Source organism: Dipteris shenzhenensis, chromosome 23 (assembly GCF_047967505.1).
Source record: "Dipteris shenzhenensis isolate YYH24624 ecotype China chromosome 23, Dip_SZ_1.0, whole genome shotgun sequence".
NCBI classification, from domain to species: domain Eukaryota; kingdom Viridiplantae; phylum Streptophyta; class Polypodiopsida; order Gleicheniales; family Dipteridaceae; genus Dipteris; species Dipteris shenzhenensis.
In genome coordinates this window covers 11494509-11514966 of record NC_141618.1, presented here as the reverse complement: position 1 = coordinate 11514966, position 20458 = coordinate 11494509, and the positions used below count along the sequence as shown (strand labels likewise).

Genomic DNA, 20458 nt, shown 5'->3' with positions numbered 1-20458 from the left:
GCACACATTGGCTAGTATCTGGACAGACATCATACATACTTTGATGGCCGTATGGACGGGTATGCAGGGGGACTCCCGTGCAGCCTCAGCTAGGAGGGCTTCTTTCTTCAGGGAATGGAAGGATTCTCCTTTCTTCTCTGAAACTACTACAGGGTTGAGGTGGCACTTTCAGCCTCAGCCTTGGTTGTTTTCCACCTCACTCTGAGGGGGTTTTTTATTTATCCTCATGATTTCATGATGTATTCCGCTTTGAGCTTGCTCTCGCGGGTTTTTTCTCTTACTTAATAGAAGTCTTTTTCTTGGAAAAAAAAAAAAAAAAGCCCAACGCTCCTCCACTCCTACCTCCTCTTCAAAATCCTCTTCTCCCCATTCTATCAGCCGATGAAGAGCTCTTCTTGTTCCAAGGTCGTGGACCCAAGGGCAACCGAACCTCATTAGTGGACCAATCTTGAATGGCCCTTGTTGACCGTAACCATGGTCTACCAAGAAGTTATGAATATGTTTGTTCATCCTCGGTCATATCCAAGACAACAAAGTTGAACAAGTCCCCAGAAGTGTGATAGGCCTCCACTGGGACACTAAATTTCTGCAACCTCCTTTTGGGATAAGGTGGATGAGACCCTCTATAAGCGACCCAGGCATCTCGCCAGAGTCCCAAATGGCCTGCAGGGCTGAAGTAATATAGTCTCCAATGAAGAAAGACGGGGTAAGGCCATTCGAACCTGGGCACTTGCCCTTGTGAAGGGCTGAAAGTGTAGTCCTGAACTCTGTGTTGGTGAAAGGTGCATCGAGTAGAACATGCATACCCGGATTCACCAACATAGGGATGCTCTGCCAAATAGCCTGTCTAGCATCCTCTCTATCATGTGTCTCAGGATCAGCAGTAAGAAGGGTGGCATAGAAATCTGAAGCTATGCGTAAGACATCATCAGGCTCTGTCTGTAAAACCCCATGTGAGTCAATAAGCTAGGATACACTCTCTCTACTATGTCTAGGGCCAAGAGTAGAGAAAAAGTGTTTATTGACTCTACCACCCATCTGAATCCAGAAGGACTCCCGTGCATGAAAGGCATACTCTGCTCTCTGATCAAGCAAAAACTGTTGATGAGCCCTTGCTGCAGCAAGGCGCTCCTGAATCCAAGCATCTGAAGGCCGTTTTTGCTCTTCCCTCTGCAAAGCTGCCAACTGCTGGCGAACACCAATCTCATGTTTGAGAATATCTCGTCTCCTTGTACAAGCAACTGAGCGGTAGAAGTCGCTAATACCAGAAAGGGCAGCGGCTACATGTGATGGATATGGCTGCCCACCCTGGACATGAGAAACCCATATTTTGCCGGGCTGCCTCTGTAAGGTCCTCCTCTGTGTAAAAGGCATCTGGAATCCTGATGCTGGCAGACCGGCCTCTCAAGTGAGGCTCTGAGATAGCCAGCACAACAGGAAAGTGGTCTGAAGTGGAAACCCCAGCAGCAATGCATACCGATCCACCTCTATCTAGTGCCCAGTCATCTACATAGAATCTGTCAATGCGTTCATGAATAGGCATCTGCTGCCTCCTGTTCGACCAAGAGAACAGGAGGGACTGTGGCTGAATAAGAAAGGCATCATCACACTAAGTATCTCTGCCACAGAAGTGAAAAAGGAAGGCATCCCAAGCTGCTCTCTCCAAAGAGTGAAGTCCGTCTTCTCTACCCCCTTTTTTGTCTGACGGTAACTCAACCATGTTAAAGTCACCTCCAATCACCCATGAATCCACAATGGGGGCCCAGGAGAGCAAAGTCTTCCACATAAGGACACGTTCCCCTCTAATGTTGGAGGCATACAGATTAAGGAAACCAACCTTACGCCCTCCAATCAAAAGAATAATCCACTGAGCTCTAGAGGGAATAATGACTCCGTGTCCAACAACTAAGGGGAGAACCGACTGCGAAACTGAAATAGAAGTGCCCCCCCTGGTGCCCAAGGCAGGCGACCAAAAAGTATGGCCAGAAAGCAACTTGCTTGAATTGGCACAATCTCTAGAATCCAGCTTGTGCTCTTGAATAAATAAGATATCAATGGAACCCCCAGTAACACCTAGATGAAGCTGATCCCGGATCAGCTGTCTACGGCGGTGATGTGGGATGCCACCTAGGCCCTGTATGTTCCAACTAATAATCCTCATCGACGGGAGGATGTAGAGTGGAACACCTTACCCGACCTAGTGACGGAAACAAACCCCTCAACAGGGGAAGACCTCCTGCTCGAGGAGGGAGGGATGGAACCAAGTGGCGGAAAATCAATAGGGGAAAGAACCCTGCCACCTGAAGAAGAAGCCCTGTCAACAGGAAACCCAATCACTGGCTCCCCAAAAGTAGCGAGCACAAACTCCTCTGGGAAATTTGAACCATCTGCCAGGGCTGAAAACGAGTTCCTGTGAAGCAAGCTAGACATCGGAGTGCGAAGGATCCCTTCTGAGGGAAGAGGATCAATAGTGTAAACCATCCCCTTCCCCCTGTCCAAGGGAGGAAGTGAGGACTGCTCTCTATCCTGTGTCTGCCCAGCCACGGAGACCTCTACTGCCTCAAGAAGAGCGTCTGGCACCGCTGGATCTAGGGAAGAAGCTACAACCGGGGAGGAGATCGAAGCTTCAGTGTCTCGAACTATGCAAGGTGAGACTGGAGGGACAGCTCGAGGTGAAGTAGAGTCCAGTAATGTACCCTCGTGAACTGAAGGAGGGATCTGCACACGTGCCGGAACCCATTGGAAAGCATCGCATGCCCCTGAGGTAGGTGGGGGTCGAGGAGCAGGTGATGGACTTGTACCACCCCCTTGTCGAGGCCGAGGAGCAGGTGCTAGACCTGTACCACCACCATCCTGAGGAGGACTGCCATGCGAAGGTCGAGGAGCAGGTGCTGGACCTGTACCACCCCTCTGTCGAGGCCGAGGAGCAAGTGCTGGACCTATACCACCCCCCTGTCCCCCCTGTCGAGGCCATGGGGCGGTAGCTGTACCAGAGGGCTTCTTGGGCCTTTTCTTCTTCCTGGGGCAAATCCCTGGCAAATTGTCCAATGGTCCTGCATATCCTGCACTGGTCCTGTCTGCCTGAAATCTCTACTCTCTGGCAAAAAAAGGAACCATCCGGGCGCTGGGGATCATAACATGATCCATCTTGAGGTTAGGATCCTTATAGAGGACCCTAACTCTAGGTACCCCATCAGCCTTGGTTGCCTCTGCTGCAGTCAATGGCAACCCAGGGAGGGGTGGGATCTCAACAACTGCGCCAAAATGCTCCCCAATAACAGAAAGGAGTCGATGGTAAACCTGGGGAGGCCCGGGGAATCTGATGAAGAGCGAAAAGATTTCCTTATCTGCCTCCACTGGGTCGAAACCAATATGAAAGGCTTCAAAGAAGATCTTCCTGTGTCCCAGGTGTAAAAACTCAGCCTTGAGCACAGTGCTCGCAACCTCTGGAGTGTCAAAAACAACCTGGAAAAAACCTCGTCCCAGAAGACGAACATCTAACAATCGTGGAGTGAGGTCTGGGCGGACAGCCGCAAGCATCCAGTCTCGGGCTTGGGATCTGGAGGGGTGAGACCCCAAGATGCGTGCTAGCAACATGGTAGAGCATTCAATCTCTATATCCTTCTTGAGCTGCTGCAGCTCGTCTTTAGAAAAGGTAATAGTTTTCGCGGCCGGTGGAGGTGGAGTAGGATTGGCTGACGGAGTATCCATCGCCAATCGAGGTGAGGAGGCCGACTCTAACAATTTGGAGGCTCCTTCCATTCCAAAAAAAAGCTGCGGGAGAAAGGGGGATAGAAAACAGGGAAAGGAGGTGAGGAGGGAGCGGGGGGAAGGGGCGAGAAGGGGAGGGGTAAAGGGGAGAGGCTGAAGGGGAGGGGGGCAGGCTAAGAGGGAGGGAGGGGGCAGGCTAGGAAGAGGAAAGGGAGAGGAAGGAGAGGCAGGAAGGGGGCGGGCTGAGGGGCAGGGAGGGGGCGGGCTGAGAGGGAGAGGAGAGGGAGAGGAAGGAGAGGGAGGGGCAGGGAGGGGGCGAGGAGCAGGCTGAGAGGGGGAGGAGAGGGAGCGGGGAGTGAAGGGAAGGGGGAGGAGAGGGAGAGGAGGGGGCAGGCTGAGAGGCAAAGAGGGGGCGGAGAGGCAGGGAGGGGGCGGGGGAGCAGGCAAGGAGGGGGCGGAGAGGCAGGGAAGGGGCGGGGGAGTAGGGGGTGGGCTGAGAGGCAGGGAGGGGGCGGAGAGGCAGGGAGGGGGCGGGGGAGCAGGCAGGGAGGGGGCGGAGAGGCAGGGAGGGGGCGGGCTGAGAGGCAGGGAGGGGGCGGAGAGGCAGAGAGGGGGCGGGGGAGCAGGCAGGGAGGGGGCGGAGAGGCAGGGAGGGGGCGGGGGAGCAGGCAAGGAGGGGGCGGGAGAGCAAGCTGAGAGGGGGAGGAGAGGAAGCGGGCCGGAAGGGGGCGGGCTGAAGGGGAGGAGGGGAAGGGAGGGAGTGGCTGAGGGAGAGGGAGGGGCTGAGGGCAAGGGAGAGAAGGAGGGACGGGCTGAGGGAGAGGGTGCAGCAAGGGAGCGGGGAGGAGCAGCAGCCAATGTGTCAAGTGTCTCTCCTTCACTTTCATCAGCTCTTCCCTTGGAAATCCCCTTTCCTCCCTCCTATTAGTTGTCCCTATCTTCCTAAGCCATTCCACCACTCCGTACTTATGGCTTCCAGACTTGCCAGTTGGTGCGACATGATTACTTCATGTGCAACTCCCGACTGTTCCAAGTGCATCACCCATGTGTGCTCCTCCATTTGCAGCTCCTGGTGATTCTACTCCTAGTTGGTAAGAAGCTGCCTCTGCACCACCATGTGCACCGATAGTCAATGAAAGATCATAGTGGTAGGGAGAGAAGCAAGCTAACACTAGGAATGGAAAGGAAAGATAACAAGCATAATGGAAATGAAATGGAAAGAAAATGAAAGCAATGAACAAGTACTCACATGATACCAAAGAGCTTGATGTTGACTGATATGAAAAGACTCAAGACAAGTACAACACTATATAGTGTGACACTAGACTCTAGAAATCCATAGTGTATATGGGATAACTTCTAATATGACACGTGGCATCTCTAGGACTCACTAGACTAGAAAACACCCCCTAGACACCTAGAACACTCATTTTTGACTCACTTTGGCTTCATATTCCAACACCCCCCCATGAAGGCAAGGTGAGAGACTACTGGAATGGAACCGAATAGAACATGACAATGACAGTCATCGAACTGTGCACCCTATGTAACTCAGAGGCTAAAGTCTGAGCGTGTTCAGAGGTTGATCCAAGCACTCTCATGGCTTGAGACTCAACATGCTCAGAGGCTCACGTTATAGCATGGCTACCTGACCAGCTCATAGGTCTAGGAATACACCAACATCCTGGAACTCGGCCAGGCCTGATAACGAGACCTATCAAAGCCAATACATATGGCTCCCACAGTACATCCCCCCTTGGCTTCATAACAGGACATGTTAGGAAGCCACACACCAAAATAGGAAAACCAATACATCATTTTAGGAGGACTATCCAAGGTAGAGGACCTTTAGACTCAATGAAAACCAAACACTCAATACATACCATTTTAGGGGGACTACCTAGGGCAGAGGACCCCAAAATACATCAAGCTGTAGGAATGATAAAATAGATCTCTTATGATAAGAGATGTCCTCCAAGTAGCCACTGCACATGCGTGCACATCCCTGCGAGTCGATGACGATGTCAATGAACCGCTAGGTAGGAATGTCCCAAAACATGTCGGTGAAGTCCATGGAGTAACTACATGGAGCACTTACATGATGGCTCTCAAAATGCCGGAAGGAGAGTCACCAATGTCGAAGTCGAAGCCTCAGGTACCACGACCAATCAGGAAGTCAATCAATACGAAGTAACAGAGGCACCGATCAAATAAGCAATGTTGAAAAAGTCAGTTGTTGATGTAGAGTGGTCTACATCAAGCTCGATGTAATGCACTAATCAGAGAGATCACTGTAGTGGAGTGTGTCGAAGTAGTATAGGAGAACTCACATCTAGCTCGGGAAGTCTTCACCAAAGTTTGGAGTAGTCACGTGAAGGAGTCACCACAATGTAATGTCAAGAGCTCACATCAAGTGACGGACAGCAGCTCCAAGAGAATGTGGGGCAGAAGGAGCAAATGGCGGGCTGGAGCAGAGGTCGAAGATGAAGAGGATGGACAGCATAATTCTCTCCCTTGCATGTACAAGGATTAATCTAGGATCTCATGCTAGCAATGGTACCCAAGGGTCAAGGTTTACAAAAATGGGATAGACCCCCCCACATAATTATCTCCCTTGCATGTACAAGGATTAATCTTAGGCCTTTGTGTGGACCTAGTTTCTCATGTTTGCAAGAGGTACCATGGGGAAAAATACATATCACATGGCCTACGTCATATGGTGACCAGAGGTGATTTACAAAAGACAAAACACAAAACACATAACATTCTTTTTGAAGTACTACTTCAGGCAGAGAACCTCAAAATTGACCAAGTGGTGATTAAAAAAGCTCAAAAGATGAAGTCTTTATCTTCTACTTCAAAGTTTGTGACTTCATTTGTTTGTGGAGTTCTCTCTTTAACAAGATTTGCTTTGTTGTTGACCTAGCTCTTTTTCACATGATATGTTTCATTCTCTTGGGAGTCATTCCTCTCCTCTTCTTGGGCTTGTCTCTTGGAGAGCAACTGTAGAGAAAACTCTTTTAGGTGGCAATACTCCATAGTATGATTGGGTACTCCACAGAAGGCACATATCTTTTTCTTGGTGTTCACCTTGATTAAATATTCACCATTACTCATTCTAGGCTTCTTTTGGAATGCTTTCCTCTAAGATAAATAATCAATGTTAGAGGAACAATATGATGAAGGCATACTGGGAAGGTCTTACCACTAATGTGGCAGTGTCTAGTCCCTTACAAAGAAGTCTCCTTCCCCACAAGTATAATTGGTTTGGAGAGATAGTTAATACCCCAAACTCTTAGCATAAAGGAAATACAATAGTACTTTGATCTTCCAAGATTAGGAGTTCTAATCTGCTACACTGAATCACTCTCTTGGCTTGTACAAATCAAGCTTTGTATTTCTCACTTGATGAAGACATTACTTGTTCTCATGTAGAGATTTCCATAGTGCATGTAGACAAGTATGCAAGTAATGTAAAGCTACATCTGATCAAAGATACTGTACTCTCTTTACATAATCCTCATTGAAAGAGCAACTAGAACTTGACTTTCTTGTTAAGTAAACAACCTCAACTGATCTTGCACTTTGAAAGAGGAGTTTATGTACTTCAGTTCGGCTTCAATGCAAGTATCTCAAGCATCAAGTATCTCAAAACTTCAGCATTCAAGAACATTTGTCAAATAACTGCCAAAGAAAGTTGCAGATTTGGAGGAGCTCTATCTTACTGAATATGTCGCTTCTGATAGGGATTCCAAGGCAAATCAAAGCTTGAATATCAAAGAAAGTCCAGCATAGATCTTAGGCGGAATTATGCGCTATTTTGTCTAGTAGAAGTGTGCCTTCTTTGACTGGTTTATCGTCAATTTCTCCTTCGTTTGTGGACCAAATGCAAACAAACTTGAAGAGCAGATAGCTCATAAGGTCTCCCAGTCTCCCCTAAGGGAAATTAGAGAGATTTGCCTCCAACAACTCACAATTGGCAAAATGGTGCGGACTGAGTATTGTGTTGGCACGGGCAGATGAAGCGAGTATTTGTTAATTCCTCTTAGCCAGAGGTTCGCCCTAGCATGGAAATGCTTCAGCTTAGAGGATGTGTCGCATAATGGAGGAGAACAGAGCTAAGCAAAAACAGACGGAAAAGGGGGCAGAAATGAAGAAGAAGGTGGAGGGTGGAGTCATATAGGAGGACACATGTTCAGAATATGGAGAAGCAGTCCCTTCCTCTCCAATCATTTTCAGCCACAATCTTGGTTCCTTTCAAGATTTGCTTATGCTCAGATATTTTTAGTGGCACTTGTGTAGAGATATCTACAATGATATGGTGTTGTAGGCCATAAGTCAACTATATGGTTGACCAATACTTGGGTACTATATATACCAAGTACTTGTATCGTTTCATTTGAACATTTCAGTTGGAGTTCACTTGTGTTCACTTCTTGTTCTCTTGTGTTCACAACTCTTCTCCATTCTTATTTCTACATGTGGTATCAAAGCATCTGTCATTAGAGTCCATTCCCGCACCTGCTTTTAGACTCCCGCAAGCTTGGTTCTCTAGTTTTGTTCTTGCTTGCCCACATTCTGTTCCGTTTCAGCTCCCATAGCTCGCATTCGACCCCGGTAGCCCACATTTTGCTCCAATTCAGACCCGTGCCTCGTTTCATCACCAAAAACAGTCCAACGGCTGTTTTTTGACTTTTTGATGTCCAATTTTGATGTTTTGAAATTCAGAGCTGCCCGCAAACAAACGAACCTGTCCCGCACCATTTTCGAGTGGGGATTTTTTTTTTGCAAAATTTTGTCCGTACAGTTGTAGGGACGTCCGTATGGCCATACGACTCTATGCAGATAGTTGCGCGATAGTGCCAAGAGTTTGTACGACTTGTCAAAAGGCGATTCCGAGCATTTTTCGGCTTTTTTGCTCAGATCTGGACTCTGGACTCTTTTCAGTTCCAGGACAGTTTTGGGAACTTCTCTTGCCCATATTGCAAGGGCATTGCAAGAAGGTACATTGTTCATTTCCAGTGTTGCACAACTTGAGGCTCCTTGGGGCAATTGTTTTTGGTGGGTACAGCTTCTACATGTTGTTTGCAGCTCTTCCAAACTTGCATTTGGATTTCCATTGTGTTGGGTGCAAATTTGTGGCTGGAACAAGCTTTTTGGTGCCTACTCAGCTTGCATTTATGAGTCTTGAGGCTCATTGATAGCTACTTGCAGTTGGGATTGCATTCTAGCACGTGAAGTGCTTCAGAATATTGCTGAGCCAGTGCTTGGCTGATTTTTGGGGCAGAAGTACTTTGCATTTGGGCCATTGTTTGGCATTGCGTTGAGCCATTGTTTGGCTGCAATTTAGCAGAATTTTTTGGGGTAGAAGTACAGTGCTTGATTGCATTTTGTATCTTGGAAGGGGATTGTGATGGAGCAGATTTTTTGGGGCAGATTGTTGCACTTATTATCCTAGCAGGGATTGGGCTTAGTGCAAGCAACTTTCAGGACAGATTTACTGCTATTTCAGAGCAGCCACTATCAGTATATGCCACAGAAGTGATTGCATAGCAGTCAGTTGCATTTTAGGTGCCCATTTGTTGCCTTTCTTTGCAAATTTATTTGCAGTTATTCTTGAGCCAGCATCATGTCTCTTTCATAGAATTTTGGGACCATGACTGAGGCCGACAACGGTGGATGGTGTAAGGCCTTGACACATGGCCAATGACCACTAGGAGATATTTACTCCACACTAATCCCGGCACATCCCTATCCTTGACCACGCCCTAGCTATATGGTGGACTTACAATGCATCAACCATATGTACAATAGTTATAGCAAGGCTTGGCATGATATCAGGGGGATTTATGGATGGCCCCAACTATGCTTTGTGGTCATTTACACTCCAGAATATCTTGGTTGGAAAGGGCTTATGGGACATTGTTAATGGTGATGAGGCTAGACCTGTTGGATCTAGCACGAGTGCATCTTCCACTCGTGTCTTCTACTACCCCCTCCTCCAACCTTGCGACTCCTTCTCCCCCTCTCCTCCTCCCTTCTCCTCTCTCTCCTCCAACCCCTTTGCACTTACACCACATTCAAGATGACCTCGCAGCTATTGATGAGGATATAGAAGACAAGAAATTGATCTCTATCACCCTCAATAGTCTGGCACCCTCATATGATACATTTGTTACTTCCTTGACTATTATGCTCAGGGCTGCTCCACAGTTTTGAGGAGTTAGTTTACTTGCTCTTATAGGAAGAAATGCGGACTTCTAGTGAGCAAGCACTTGCCACTCACTCATGGAAAGGGTAAATTTCAAAAAAAGACCAGCCATGCTTATCAGCCTAGAAAGGAGGAGAATGCAAACACAAATGCAGATAAAGGTGCAAAGGTGAAAAAAGGCAAATGCAATTATTGCAAGAAGCCTGGTCATTACATTGCAAAGTGCCAGAAAAGGATTGCCAATGAGAAAAAGAGGCAAGGCACAAGTAGTAATTATGTGGCACTCGCTGAAAAATGTCAATGCTTCACCATCTCATGCAAACTTTGCACAAGAGGGAAAGGATTATGTGTTTACTGCATTTCATGACAGCTTTGGTGCCAGAGGGGATTTAGTTGCACATGATGCTTCTCTTGCTTCATCTGGGGATTCTTTATTTGCTGCCATAGATACTTGGTATCTAGATAGTGGTGCATCGAAGCACATGACACTCACAGGAAAGAGTGGTTTGAAGAAATCAAACCTGCTCATGGCAGACAGATTACTTATGCCAATGATGCCACTCATGACATCGCAGGAGTGGGAGATGTTCCCATCCTTCTGGATTCAGGAAAGAAAAAGTATATCCGTGATGTCTTATATTGTTAGAAAAGATGCATGCATGCAATGATAAGAGAAGATAAACATGAAAAGGTGGCAATCTTTCAGATACAAACTCACTCCACACACTAACAGATACTCATCCCTACGGGGCTTGTTGTATCTGTGTACAACTGATTCACCTATCACAGGAAGAGATGAGAGATTTATCACTACGAGCTCTCCCACACACACAGGGCATCTACTCCAAGAACGATATGTAGAGGTATATTGATTTCATGCAGCTGTGAAGAGTTGAAGACTTGTGCCAGCGTTGCCAGCCAGTAGCTTGAAGAGGTGCGACCCGTTGGTCGCCCTTGGAGACTCGTGAAGGTCGAATCCCATGAGAGCTGAAGGACTCATGACCCTTTCATGCGTGCACACACACCTCAGAGACGGTGACCGCCACCTTTTGTAGAACCACGTAGAAGCTCCTCTTACACTGCATCACATGGCACACAACCTCCATCCCCCTTCACAACCTTAGCAAGGACCTCTACTCCTTAGAGGTTTACTAATCAAAAGCTAACATACCCCCCATAAACCAAGAAGGGGTGGAAAAAAAAAAAAATGGCTATGGCATATTACACACATAATTGCCACCTAGAGCAAGAGTACTGCTCTTAATCAAAAAGTAAAAAAATTGTCATGCTCCAAATCAATCACTGGTGTTGCAGATGTATTCCCTCCAGTTTCTTCTACTAGACATGCTTGTTTGTTCGTTCCTTGCTTCAGATCGAATGCTTTCTTGTAACAATTCTTCTTGGTGTGTTCTTCTGGTCCATGTAAAGTCTTTTTTCTTACCTTTTCCCTTATCTTTTACAGAGAAGGCTTTGATCACCCATAGCTTGTTGAATTGTTTCCGCCCGCCTTTCCTCGCTTAATAGCATAGCACTGATATCATGGAAGGTAAGTGCATCGGAATTGAGCCTCAGGATTGTGACAACCTCCGTATATCGAGATGGAAGACTTGTAAGTAAGATTGCGTTAGCATCATCATCTTCAATGTGTACATTGAGTGCCTGGAGTTGCTTCGTAATAGATTGCATTCTATTCAGATGAGTAGCCAAAGAATCATCATCACCCACATAACTCTTGCTTCAGCATTATCTTCGAATTGCGCACTCTAACTCCGAACAATGTCTCAAGCATGCTCCAATTTTGAGCAGCAGTCTTAGTAATATCAACATGATGAAAAAAGTTCATCCCAAGTGCTCGACCTAGTAGACCTAAAGCTTTTTCAATCTTCAAATCCCAGGCTTGCATTTTTTCGAGCCCTTGATTGTTTGCGGGCTTCTTCTCTGACGCAGACACGACCCCCCACAGCCCTTTCTCCATGGATAGCAAGTGAACAAACAACTGCTAAGAAGGGAAATTTCTCCCATCAAACTTTAACACCGAAGTATTGGGAAGACCAAACTTGGTGGGCTTCGACCACATATCCATCACTGTGATAGTAGTTGTCCACATAGATTACCAAGTACGTCGATTGCAGGTAACTTTCTTCTCCGATTGCTTCGAGGTTTCTTGAGATGTCTAGGAACTGTAATGATCTCAAAACGTGGCAACCTTCTGAGAATAGTTCTCTTCACAAATAGGTATCGATTTCTCAAGTACATGAGGCCTTCGCTCAACTACACAGAGAATTCTCTCCACTCTCCCTACAAGTCGTCCCGCTCTGATACCATATGTTAGAAAAGATGCATGCATGCAATGATAAGAGAAGATAAACACGAAAAGGTGGCAATCTTTTATTGCAATCTTTCATATACAAACTCACTCCATACTCTAACAGATGCTCATGCCTATGGGGCATGTTGCATCTGTGTACAGCTGATTCACCTATCATAGAAAGAGATGAGAGCTTCTATCACTATGAGCTCTCCCACACACACAGGGCATCTACTCCAAGAACGATATATAGAGGTATATTGATCTGCATGCAGTCGTGAGGAGTTGAAGACTCATGCCAGCATTGCCAGCTAGTAGCTTGAAGAGGTGCGAGCCGTTGGTCGCCCTTGGAGACTTGTGAAGGTCGACTCCCATGAGAGCTGAAGGGCTCACGACCCTTTCATGCATGCACACACCTCAGAAACGGTGATCGCCACCTTTTGTAGAACCACATAGAAGCTCCTCTTACATTGTGCCACATGGCACGCTGCCTCCATCCCCTTCACAACCTTAGCAAGGACCTCTACTCCTTAGAGGTTTACTAATCAAAAGCTAACATGTATGTTCTTGACTTGAGGAAAAACCTTGTTTCAGTTCCCTCCATGGCTCATGAGCCCCGCTTGGCTGCCCTGCCCCTTCCATCCCCTTTGCAGCACCCTCGCCCTCCCCGTCGCACTCCGCCTCTACTGCCTCCTCCCTCCGCTTGCTGTGCCTTCGCCAGTCCCGCCCACTCTGCCCCCGCCACCTCCGCCTCCGTCCCAGTCACCTCCGCCTCCCGCTTCCTCGTCTCCCCTGTCGGCTCCCCTCCCCTGCCTCCTCTCCGCTCGCTCGCCTTCTCCTTACCTCCTCTCCTTCCTTCCTCCCTCCTTCTCTCCTCCCCCCTTCTTTCCCCCTCTCCCTCCTCCTTTTCTTCCGTCCCCGCCACTTCTTCCACCTCCTCGCCTTTTCATCCCCTCTCCTCTTGATTATTCAAGGTCCACTTGGCTCTTTCTCATGAAAAGCAAATGTGAAGTGTTCAATTGGTTTAAGGAGTTCAAAGCATTGGCTGAGAACCAAACCAATTCTAGAATTGGAACACTTAATTCTAACAATGGGGGAGAGTATACTTCACATGCTTTTGAAGAGTACTTGAAAGAGCATGGGGATAAAGCATCACAAAACAGTGCCATACACGCCTCAGCATAATCCGATTGCAGACAGGAAGAACATGACTCTCATGGAGATGACACGGTGTATGCTGAAATTTAAGAGAATGTCAAAGGCATTTTGGGGCGAAGCAGTTGTTACAGCCACATATATTCAAAATCGCTGCCCTACACAAGCATTGGTTGATAGGATGCCTTTTGAGGCATTTTTATGGATACAAGCCTAAGGTGAATCACTTCAGAGTGTTTGGTTTTGTTGCATACGCTTTGGTACAGCAGAAAATTGATCCAAGCTTGATGATAAAATCATTAAATGCATCTTTGTGGGGTATAGCACTGAAAGCCGAGGCTTTAGGCTTTATGATTCAGCCACAAGGAAAGTAATCATAAGCAGGGATGTTTTGTTTGCAAAGCATGATAGCATGCATCCCATTAGTGAGGAGTTTTCTCCATATGATGATACACCTCTGGACATCATTTAGTTTGAGGATGATGCTGATTTGGGTTCTTTAGTTGATGTTCCCTCTACCTCTCTGACTCCAGTAGAGTTGCCACATGTTGAGGTTTCTTTTCCCTTGAACGTTTGAGATTTGCAGCGACCTCATGGGGAGGGAGAGCCCAATATTTGGAAGCATTATCAGCGCCATGCAAAGGTGTTACTCCAAATGCACTTCCAAATGCTATTCCCAGCGGAACAGCTGAGAATTCAGTTCCTAGATGGGCTAGGTTGACACTTGCAGGTGCTAAAGTTCAGCCTATATCGGGGAGAACAAGGGACAGCACTCAGAATGCCAAGAAGCAATGATATTTGCTCTCATGACCCAAGTGATGGAAGCTGAAACTGAGCCTCAGTGCTTTGAGGATGCTCAGGGCAATCTAGCATGGCAGAAAGCCATGGAAGCTGAGATTAGATCCATTCAAAAGAATGCTACATGGGACTTGGTTGATGCACCCATTGGCAAGAATGTGGTTGGCACCAAATGGATCTACAAAATAAAGTATCATGCATATGGTATAGTTGAGAAGTACAAAGCCCGCTTGATTGCAAAGGGGTATGCACAAGAAGAGGGGATAGATTATGAGGAGACTTTTGCTCCAGTGGCCAAGATGACCACCATTTGCTCTGTCATCTCTCTTGTTGCATTTTATGGATGGTCAGTGTACCAAATGGATGTCTAGATCGCCTTCCTCAATGGGGATCTCAAGGAGGAGGTCTATGTGCATCAGCCCCAGGGTTTTGTTGTTCAGGGACAAGAGCACAAGGTATGCAAGCTTAGGAAAGCCTTGTATGGACTGAAGCAAGCGCCTCGTGCATGGTATCATAAGATACATCAGTTCTTACTGTCCCAGGGCTTTGTCAACACTCAAACAGAACCAAATTTATATGTTCTGCAACAAAAATCAGATTTGGTCATGCTTGTGCTTTATGAGAACATCATACTCACTAGTAGTAATTTGCAGCAAATTACAGCAGTGCAGCTGTGTCAGACCTTTGACATGACAGATTTGGGCCTCTTACACTACTATCTTGGCATTGAATTTTGGCAAACCCAAGGGGGGATTTCTATGTCACAGACCAAATATGCCAAGGAGTTGTTGTAGAAGTTTAAGATGGAGAATAGTAAGCATGTGGCCACTCCATTTGAAAAAGAACTCGAGCTGAGTAAGCATGATGAGGCTGAAAATTTTGATGGTACTTTGTACAGGCAGCTGGTTGGTAGTTTGATTTACTTATAGTCTATGCGGCCAGACATTGCCTATGCCACAAGGCTTCTATCTCAGTTCATGCAACATTCACGCATTGGAATGCAGCAAAGAGGGTACTCCATTATGTACATGGTACATTACCTATGGGCTGCATTATGCTCAAGATGGTGACATTTCTCTGAGTGGCTTTACAAACTCAGATTGGTCAAGGGATATAGATGATCGCAAGTCCACTTCCGGCTATTGCTTCTCATTGGGCTCAGCATGTATCTCATGGCTCAGTAAGAAGCAAGACTGAGTGTCTCTCTCTAGCAATGAAGCAGAGTACAAAGTTGTGAATTCAGCAACTATGGAATGTATGTGGATGAGGAAGCTTCTGCATGACTTGCATCATGCTCATGATGGTGATGCAACTCAGATCTTCTGTGACAGCCAGAGTTGCATTGCTATTGGGAACAATCCTGTATTTCATGCTCGCATGAAACACATTGAGAATCACTATCATTATATGCGGGATTGTATTACAGATGGCTTCATCGACCTCACATATTGTTCCACTGAGGACAATGTGGCTGATATCTTTACTAAAAGCATGTCAGCACCTCTTTTCACACGACATCAACATGGCTTGGGGATACAAGACATACAAACAATGTCAAGGGGGGTTGTAAAATGACATTGTTTTCTTTTGTACTCCCATAGGTTGCTATATCCACATGTGGATGAATTTATGCAACCATGGTACTTTAGGTATTTCAGGTACTATTGAGACTAGACTCCAGATTACTTCAGCCATATCATTGAGGGGGGATTTGTAGAGATATCTACAATGATATGGTGTTGTAGGCCATAAGTCGACTATATGGTTGACCAGTACTTGGGGTACTATATATACCAAGTAATTGTATTGTTTCATTTGAACATTTCAGCTGGAGTTCACTTGTGTTCACTTCTTGTTCGCGTGTTCACAACTCTTCTCCATTCTTGTTCCTACAACTTGACCATTCTTTTTTTATGCTATGCATGATGTATTTGAGACTTGAGTGTTTTGCTCTTGGCCATTCCTTTTTCATGGGGGAAGAGGACACATTTTCAGAATATGGAGAAGCAGTCCCTTCTTCTCCAAGCATTTTCAGCCACAATCCTAGTTCCTTTCAAGATTTGCTTATGCTTAGACATTTTTAGTGGCACTTGACCATTCTTTTTTTATGCTATGCATGATATATTTGAGACTTGAGTGCTTTGCTCTTGGGCATTCCTTTTTCATGGGGGGAAAAAACTTAGAAAAATATGCATTTTGGAAATGGCTACTAACTATTTCAATATTATTCAGGTGAATATTCCCATGATCTCATCCCTAAGAAATCCGGGAATGAGGGACAGACACTGGAGAAAGCTGAGTGACCATCTAAATTTTGAAGTTTCACCACATGCTGGATTCACATTAAGCTCTGCATTGCAGCTTAGTCTTCCATCATATTTGCCAATCATTGATGAGGTATGGCATGGGTTGTATTTTCAACAAGAAGATCATATTAAACTTAGAGATCATCTCATATTCTTCTTTGAAGTCTTATATTTTTAATCGATGGATCTATCCTCATGAAGCATTTTTTGATGTCATCTAATTTTGTTGGTTCAGACTTTGGGAAACTATAAATTAACTTTCGCCACATTAGTCTTTGAAAGTATATTTTAATATGTAGTCCTCTTTATATCATGTTGAAGAGCTAAATATGTGCAGGTGAGTGAGTTTGCAAGTAAAGAGTACAGTGTGGAAGTCACCCTTGACAAAATGCAAGGAGAATGGATTGGTGTTAAATTTGACTACATTACATGGCGAGCCACTGGAACTGCCATTTTACGGGGCCTTGATGATCTTCAGACTTTATTGGAAGATCACATTGCAAAAACACAGTCAATGCAGGCATCACCTTACATTGCTCCATTTGAAGATCGTGTGAAGCTTTGGCTTGTAAAGCTGAATCTGGTACAAGAGGTATGATCATGGAGAAATACGATCCTTGAAGCAATGATTAGTTTTTTCTCATGAGGGATATCCGTGCTATTTTTCTCTAATTATGACTTGTAATAAATTCTTCTTTTTCTTTTTGTAACGAAGTTTTTAAAAGACATAAGATATGAATTTGACAGTCCATTTGTAGGAAACCTGGACACTTTGTTCCTGAAAATCAGATATTTGTCTTCTCAAATTTGTTAAATGGCCTCCCGGAACTTTTGCCTAAAATAATAAGCAATCATCAGCTTGTATGCCTATTATTGAGAAGTATCGCAACATCAAATTTAATATGTAAACAACATACATAATACATTAACATAGAAGAAGAGCAGATGACATCATGCAGTTGTTCCACAGGCAGCAAAGTGTAAAGGTAAAATATCATAAGGTTATATATTGACACTTAATATTTCTTTGTGTGGACTCACAGGCTTGCATTACACTGCTGCTCCTCCCCATCAAATTGCTGTAAACCTCTTACTCCCTGCTCTTTTGCTATGTTCGTCCTCTTCCCTGCCCACTTTGTTTCACCTCTGTTCATCCCATTCCTATTCATTTCTGCTCCACTTCTTCTCTGCTGCTTCTCCATTCTCCCTGCTTCCTTTTGCCACCTTTCTCTGCCCTGCCCATCTCTGTTCCCCATTGTCCTGTTTTCCTTGGCCTGCCATTTCTTTTACTCCCGCTGCTGTTTCCGCTTCTGCTTATCCGCTTCCCATCTCATAACCTCTCCACTGGCACTCACTTACACACACTTTCATACCTCACTCACACTCTCACACAGCCTTCCTGTAACACTCACTCAGCCTCCTTCCCCGCTCAAAATCCTTTCTGTAACCCTCATGTTCACACACACTTCCACTTCTCCGCATCCTGCTTCACATCACACACACTCCTTCGTGCTCACTCACATATTCTCTCACACTTTTTTTTAATTTAGTGAAAGCTTTGATTGATTATATTACAAGAATAGTCACCTCAGAAAAGAGGCGCTAGAAAATGCATCAACTGAAGATCTGAGTATATGCCAAATATACATCTTGATCTATCTAGCGAGTCTGCAAGCAATCAAAGAAAGATTGCTGCAGAGAATGCTTAAAGAAAGTAAACAAATAAAATCACTAAAGACTTTACAATTGCGGTCTGTCCATAAAGTCCAAAGTGCCCAATAGCGAGCCCAAACAAAGAAAAGATGAAACTCCGGTCGCTGTGAATGAAAACCAAAGAGCCATAAAAATTTCCCAAAGAAAAGAGTCGGGAATCTCCCTCGTAGCCTCTGTCGAAGAGAATCCAAATTCTCACACTCACATACTCTCACACTCACAATATCTCACACTCACAATCTCTCATAATCACACACAAACACACAATTACACAAATCACACTCCTTTATGGTCACTCATACTCTCACGTACGCACTCATAGACTTTCTTAGAAAAAACAAAACCATTTGTCATTATATTACAAAAGACAGTCCCATAGAAAGAGACATCTAGTTAAAAGAGAAGATATCATTATATGACAAGAAGGCAGGATAATCTAGGTCCCACGCATGTAGACAATCATAAAATGATTGTTGTTGACATGCTTGGAAGAACTGATACTTAGCCAGAGAGGGATCACAAAAGACTTGATAATTATGGTCCTTCCATTGAGTCCATAGTGCCCAATAACGAAAACAATAAAAAAGAAGATCATATCTCTACCTTACTGGATGAAATGCAAATAGCCACACTTGCTTGCTAAAGCAAGCACTAGGACAACCAGCCTAAAGCCTTTGTTGTAGCAAGAGCAAAATCATGAGATTCAGAGCAATGCCAAAAGAGATGCAGCATAGACTCTTGTGAGGACAGACATCGTCAACAAGTGGCAAGGGCAATATGATGACGAGCCAAAAGCTGTCTGAATCGGACAACTCCATGTAAAACTCACCATAAGAAGAGCTTTTTCTGAAGATGGAGTTTGGAAGCCCAAATGTGCTGCAATCTTTGGTCCCACCACCAAGAGGAGTGTGTCATAGACCAGATGTGATTGGCATGAAGAGAAGCCCAAAGGGGAGGAAGAAAAACCTTATATACAGATGCAACCATGATATCAACAAATGGTAGTTGATGGAAAACATGATTATTTGATTGGAGAACCCAGTCTTTGAGGCAGTCAAGTATCTCAAGATGGGGTATGGGCAGAAAATTATGCAACCTCTATCACAAGAAAGACCAAAGAGCCTATAATGCTGTCACAAAGCACACTGTCTGACAGCTACAAGAAAAGAGATAGCCATACCAATTGCATCAAGCTCATCATTCACATGACAAATTCATTTGGACCAAAGAAAATAAGAGCGGCGAGGTTCCAACAAAGCCAAAGGAGGTGTGAACACTGTTGAAATATGAAGCCAAAGTGAGTCAAAACTGTGTGTTCTAGGTGGTCTAGGTGATGTTTTATAGTCTAGTGAGTCCTAGACGTGCCACGTGTCATATTGGGAGATATCCCATAGACATTGTGACTTTCTAGAGTCTAGTGTCGCACTATATAGTGTTGTACTTATCTATCGTCTATTACATCAATCAACATCAAGCTATCTACATGTGAGTATTTTGGTTATCATTGCCTAGCATTTGTTCTTTCATTTTCCTTTTCATTTTGCTTTTCATTATGCTTTCCACATTTCCATTCTGTTCCTAGCTAGCTACTAGATCTCTTCATATGGTATCAGAGCCATGTTCCTAGCCCTGCTCTCTCTTTCCCTTTTGCTTCCAAGAGGTTGAGGTGAGGGAGGCCAATGAAGGTACTCTAACTCCTCCTCATTGGAAGGCTGCACTCTTCTCTCCTTCCTTGAGCTCTCTTCTCCACGCCATGATCTGCCACCTCTCTTCTTCTTCCTTCAGCTACATCTTTCTGTGACCTGCGGACAATGTGATACTTCTATCCGGAGCTAGAAGCAGAATCACGGCTTTGTGTCTTCAGCAAAGTTGTAGAGGACCTTGAGTACTACAAATTTTGTTTTTACATCATTGCAATCCGAGTTTTCTATGAAAAGTTACAGTTCCTACAGAGAGTGACGAAAATTATTCCTGCACGCGGATTTTATTATTGAGTTCACGGGATGATAGTTTCCAGCCTATTGTCACTATCTTCATCTCCACCTCCATCTTTTGCTGCTCCAATTGGTGCCCATGAAGCTAAGCTATATTTGCCCACGCAGCTTCTCTTGTTGCCACGTAGCTATCCTCTTTGCTCGCCATCTAGCTGCCCACGCTGCTGCTCCTGCTACCCATGCCTCTCCTGTTGCCCATGAAGCTCTATCTTCTCGCCATTCGAGCTGCCACATTGCACACCTCATCTGCCTTCTATAACGG

The 20458-nt window shown here is 45.3% G+C and overlaps 1 protein-coding gene across 1 annotated transcript in view; it reads left to right on the top strand.

Moving 5' to 3' along the window:
• LOC147886979 (uncharacterized) overlaps positions 1-20458 on the top strand; it is an 874612-nt gene that overhangs the window by 300686 nt on the left and 553468 nt on the right. Inside the window, exons 13-14 of the mRNA XM_087394085.1 lie at positions 16416-16580; positions 16827-17081. Coding sequence (XP_087250211.1) covers positions 16416-16580; positions 16827-17081 — 420 coding nt within the window. The remainder of the gene's footprint in view (positions 1-16415; positions 16581-16826; positions 17082-20458) is intronic.